Genomic DNA, 6,000 nt, shown 5'->3' on the forward strand with positions numbered 1-6,000 from the left:
AGTACTGGCATGGATCATTCATGCACTGAGAAGAGGTTGTCCTTAAGGACCTCACAGCTTCCCTGAGCTTATCCCTTAGAGCTACCTGTTATGGGATCTCACCAACTAGCTCTCTTCATAACCAGAAGTTTGTCTCCTTCAAGTTCAGTTAAATGCTGGTTATGTCTTCTACTACAACGTCACTCTTTAAATAAACCTTCCTGCACATCTCAACAATACTTTCTTAAATGTTTCCAACTAAGCTGAGATACCCTGGGCCACTGAAACCCCATCAAAAGATACACACACCAACACAACAGGCTACACAATTAAAAGGCATCATTCCACACAAATGAACAAAGCTAAGAAATATATCTTTCTCTACTGGAAACATGCAAGGTCTAACCTGATTTCTGAGGAGATGTCAGCAGTGCTTATTTTATTATACCTACACAATACACAGTACTTTATAGCATGGGCCCTTTATGATTGTTTTCATGGGGATAGTATAGCAACAATAACAAATAATTTAATTTAAAAAAAAAAATCCTCTGTCCTCAGTGTCATCTGTTTCTGCAAAGGGGAAAAAATGGTTGACATGCAGAGACTCTTGATAATTTAAGCACTTGTTCTTTTTTTTTGTTGTAACAGACTAACAGCTTTTCAGATATCCACTAAGCTGATGAATTAGACCATTCCCTTTGTCTGTTATGACTAAAGCTTTAGGTATAATACACACTCAGGGAAGAAAAAAAAAAGTATTCGTTGTCTAACCAAATTACTTTTCATCAATATTGCTTTAGGAATTACAGACATACTTTAAAGATTTTACACTTCTTAAATATTTTAGTGTGTTTAATATTACTCAGAAGTCAGAAAATTAGCCAAGCAAGCTAGGATGCTTCAAGACATAGTATTTAGATGTCAGATTCATTGTAATTGTATGTAATTTCATTTTCCGACCCCAGACTGAAGTCAATAAATTCGTCATATTGGCAAGCAACAAGATACACATTCTTTCATGTAATCTAATCCATTATTCCTCCACCAAAAGCTATCAAAAGACTTGACTTAAAGAAAGGGCTGCTTTTAATAGCTCTAATGTTTCTCCCTCTACAGATCTTTTTTATTTGTGTAGAGAAGTGTTATTTGTCTAGAAGATACAAACGCAGGCTAACAAACTGTTGAGTTCAAAAGTTGCCCAGCTGGCAATTCAAAAGCCAGAGCCAGCCTCCAAACACCACCATCCTTGGGTAACTCTCTTCAGAAGCAGTGAGAGACCCACTCCGTCAGAAAAACAAGTCACTATCACCAGATTCATACACAGGAGAGGAGGAGCTGCCTGGAAAGAGGTCTCATTAACGGTGCAAGAGGCTTTACCAAGAAACCAAGCCCCAGCACTGCTGCATCACAGAAGATACCCAGATTTGGGATCCAGCTCCCACAGCCATCAGTGGAGAGTAGGTCAATATTCAGTGATCAGGACACTGGCTTTGAGGCAAGTGCCCTTTCTGTAATGGCACCTTATTAGACAAATGCAGACTCTGACAAGTTAGATGTAGCTACAAAATAAACAAATAGGTTGACTGTTCTTACATCAACAAAGAAATTCAATAGTTGGTAATTCTTTATCAAAAAACATTCAGTGAAAGAGGAGCGAATGATAGGGTAACATGTACTTAAGTATAATTTAATCCTCTTAAACACAAATCATTTTAGCAACTGAGGTATAACACCAATTATACTCTCCTGTGGAAATACAAGCACTTCACCTAAATCACTAGTTATTAAAGCAAATATACAGAATAGGTTTCCCAAGCTTGTGAGTGGTCAAAGGCATCACTTAGCCCCTCAGTAAACAAAAATAAAAATATTTTAAAAACACTATTTCCAACACACAAAGAGAAACAAAATAAAGGATCAAGATATGTACATACTGTGAATTAGCAAAGAATTACTGGGGTATTAAAGTCTTCACCTCTAGTTACCACATGCCAAAAATCACATATGCTTATTTGCAAGACTACTTCCATAACCCAAGTTTAAGGATGAAAAAGCAACAAGCACCCCATGAAAGCAGGTAGGATGTGCAAGTATGATTCCATATAAATCCTTAGTCTACAATAATTTCTTCACCACAGCAAAATACATGTGCAGAAGGCTAGTATTTAAAAAAAAAGGATGGACAATCTGGCTGTCCATACATTAAACTACAGTCCAACTCCATTTAAATCTTCCTTAAGCAAGCACTAAATTCTAAGCAATTTTATTGGGCAAACTGTATTTCACGAGCCAGGTTAATAGCTGAAGTCCTTTTTAGCCCTAATACTATCCTTGCTTTCACTACGCCACAGGCTTCCTATTCATAAAGTGGAAAAACAAACCTCTAACACAGCATCATTTGGGAGCCCAAATCTTTGTAAAACATCCTATTGCTGGATTTGCTTGACAACATTAAATGCTTACATCTGACCTCTTCACCCTGACATTCCTAGAGGGCAATTCATCTCTTTCTGAAGTAGAATTCTCAAATAAGCCAGATGAGTTGTCCCCCAAAATGCCTTTTTCTTTCTAATGACTACAGAGGGAGTCCAGCTCTGATAGCAACAGAAAACCAACTTTCTATGCTTCAGATGAAAGAAAGATGCAACGTTCTGCTCATTCAGGTCTTGCTGCAAGGCCTACTACTGCCACAGGACTTGTTTTTAATCATTGTTGAGTTTCGGTGGGATTTTTTTCTAAGTATCAAGGCAAAATACCCTTAGGAAATACTGATATCATTAATATTTTTGGAGCACTGATAAGAAGTCTTACTTGAACCTTAAACATTTCACATAGTAAACACATACAAATCACACATTCCAATCTCTGCCATTCATTTTCACTCCTTCAGTAGCTACATCACATTCACTGTGCCGCAGTATTTTAACTTAGAGCACAGGTTGCCTGTCACAAAGCCCGTTTGATGCATTTGAACAAGCCTCAATAACAGAATAGAACAAGTTAAGAAAGCCATCGTTCTGAGCCATCGATCTGTATAAACAGTATGTGACTTATTTCCACTATTCCATGATAGGAAAATAGCATATTATTCTTTTACTGTTTACTTATCTATATTTCAACAGAAGCTCACAATACTAAAATTCAGCGTTGATTAAGTATGCAAGAATTTCCACTTCAGAACTCAATACATATTTGGAATGGATATTTGCTTTTCTGGTTTTGTTGTTGGGTGTTCGTTTTTTTTTTTTTAAAAAAAGAAGTTTTTAACAACAAATAACACCACAGAAAACCAAGTCTAATAAACAGTTGTGTTTTACACTTCAATGTCAGTCAGAAGAAAACAAAGAGTAACTCAACTCCTCTAAAAGCCTACAAATTACCTCCTTCTTCAAAAGGAGATGAGCAAAACAGTTAATGTCAAAAAATCATCTCTACAAAATGGCAATGAGCTCATTAAAATGCTCTGAACAGCACATTTGATCTTCTTCCTCACATTAAAAAAATAAAACACCAAAACAAAACAGAAAAACATGGGCATACCTGAACCAGATGCTGATCGGTGCTGAGACTGCGGTCTTCCACTGGGCGAAGAAGGTTCCTTCATACGATCAATGACACTGTCAGACAGCTGAAAAACATAACCCCCAACCTAGAGTCAGACTGCATCTTCTCCTTTATCCCCATTACCCCTTTCTTCCCCAAAAGGTTAAGTAAAACTTTAAAAAAAAAAGAGCATAGAGCCCCAAAATAAGGTATGACAGCTGCCAAAACTCTATTCACAATGCAAAATAAACTATTTCCCCCCATTTGTGGCATGAGCACTCATCTCTTGCGACTGAACAAGATTATTTTGGCACTCTCAGAACACAAGAGACTGATATGACAGAAAAGAGGATAAGGGGAAAAATGAAGGAAATAACACCCTTTGTCACATTGCTTGTAATTAATCAACCTTTTTGCTTTTCCCAGTTATTTAGATGACAGTCAAATATCACACCACGCAGGCACAAAGCACTTAACTCAGGAGGAACTTCATCCTAATAAAGCCCTCCCTCAAAATACTTGTGCAACACAAGTGGTCACAACAGGTGTAGTCAAGCACCAAGTTGATTCCAATATTGACACATGCACACACAAAAAACTGTCACAAATTATGCAGAATCAAACAGAATAACAGTAATGTCCAATTTCAGCTCTACTGTAGCCTACACATAAAATTAACAGAAGGTGAAGAAGTAATAACATGAAAACTGCTGGTTTTCAACTTAAAACTTTTTATTGGTCTCTGAACACCAACTCTATCAAAATACTGTTTTGGCAGCCCATGAAAATTTATTTTAATTAGCAAATTCTTTACTAAAACCTACAGCATGATGTCTCTCACTGGCAGAAATCCATTACAAAGATTTCACTAAAATCTGTAATCTAATATGCATGTGTAAAATTTCTTCAGCATACGATTTCTTAACCCAATCGTTAAAACTCTCAATTTAACCTCACATAGTTAAAAGTATGTAAACAGTGAGGTATATCCTACTTTCAGATGCTCTGTTGACTAACATTATTTAATTAGCGAAGCTACATTTTCCTAGTACCCATGATATCATTCTGGTTTTATTCCCAGTATTTCAAAATCCAGGATGCTTTAGAGAAATTCCAATAGTCTTTGCCTGTATTTAAGCACATTTCATAGCAGATGAACTTTGCTACGAACACTTACGTTACCATCACCTACTTGCCCAAGGCATTAAATGATCAAAACTGAAAAATATTAGCGTGCTGAAACAGGCAGCAGTTTCTATCATGGTTCATTCTGCCACACTCCTCCCTATGAGCAGCAATAAAAGACAACTTATTATCACTCCTGGTATGAACTACACACTGTCTTCCATTGAAAAATTTCTAAGCTGCAAGATTTCTCAGTGTCTTGTGTCACAAGCTATCTTCTGGTATAGTATAGGCAAGAGCAGGCCATAAACTGGGAAAGAACGGGAATGCTTCTGCAGGTACACGGGCTGTCAGCTACCCGGCAGCAAGAGCGCCGGGCGTGGGAAGGGAGGCGCTCCCATCCGTAGAGGTCAGGGAAAGGCAGAACCACCTCTCCTCGTTGCACATCTCCTACAGGCGTCCTGCCGCCCAGCTGCGGTCAGCGGGCTGGGGGCTGGACGCCCCGACGGCAGCCTCCTGCTCCCGCTGGGCTTCTTGCCGCCGCAGGCGCCCCCAGACCCGAGCGGCGCGGCCCCCGCCGAGCCCCAACGGCCCAAGCGGCGCGGGGGAAAGAGGCGGGGGTCAGTGCGGGAGAAGGGCCGGGAACGAGGGCCGACACCGTGCGGGGCCAGCAGTCTGCGGGCAGAAAACGAGGAAGGAGGGGTCGGGGCGGGCCGAGCTCAGGGCGGCCCGGGGCCAACCAGGCCCACAGCGTTCCGGCGGGCCCCGGCGAGCGCCCCCGGCCCGAGGAACCCCCGGGGAGCCCCGCTCTCACCCGCACGCCCTTCACCACCGTGATGTTCTCATTCTCGTCCGCCTCGAAAGTGACGCGCCGGGTGCTGCTCCCGCCGCCGCCCATCTTCGCCCGGCGCCACCAGGCCACGGCCAGGGACAGCCCCAAGGAGACTCACTGTCCCCGCTGCCAGCGCGCCCCACAACAACACTGCCCCTTATTGGCCCGCCGCTCGCCCCACCCCGCCCTCCGCTCCTAGAACCTTGTTCCCTATTGGCTGCGTGGCCGTAGCCATGGAGACGGCGCGCCCCCGCCGAGGAGCGGTGAGGGACGCGGAAAGGGAGCGGAAACTTTTTCGGTTTAAACTTCACCGGGGGCGCGCGGACTACGCGCCCCAGGGAGCCCAGCGGCGGGGCGGGGCCAGGGGCGGGGCCAGGGGCGGGGCGGGCCCTGCGCGACGCCCGCTGGGTAGCGCAGTTCTGGCGGCCGCGCTGAGAGAGGGCGGGCAGGGGGCGCGGCCCGCAGCCCAGCCGGCGCTGCCGGGACCCAGCCGCGCTCCGAGGGGGCGTTCGGGGGTC

General features: G+C 43.2%; 1 protein-coding gene across 4 annotated transcripts in view; it reads right to left on the bottom strand.

Moving 5' to 3' along the window:
* Positions 1-5,632, bottom strand: part of CHCHD3 (coiled-coil-helix-coiled-coil-helix domain containing 3) — a 163,671-nt gene extending 158,039 nt beyond the window's left edge. For 2 of the 4 annotated variants that reach the window (XM_037387850.1, XM_037387848.1), the window contains exons 1-2: positions 5,465-5,632; positions 3,523-3,610 (exon numbers count right to left, since the gene is read on the bottom strand). In XM_037387850.1, coding sequence (XP_037243747.1) covers positions 3,523-3,610; positions 5,465-5,548 — 172 coding nt within the window. In that variant the 5' untranslated portion in view covers positions 5,549-5,632. The remainder of the gene's footprint in view (positions 1-3,522; positions 3,611-5,464) is intronic. The other 2 variants (XM_037387849.1, XM_037387847.1) reach the window with 1 other exon arrangement.
* Between the last annotated feature and the right edge of the window lie 368 nt (positions 5,633-6,000).

The sequence above is a fragment of the Falco rusticolus genome, chromosome 5 (genome assembly GCF_015220075.1).
Source record: "Falco rusticolus isolate bFalRus1 chromosome 5, bFalRus1.pri, whole genome shotgun sequence".
NCBI lineage: Eukaryota > Metazoa > Chordata > Aves > Falconiformes > Falconidae > Falco > Falco rusticolus.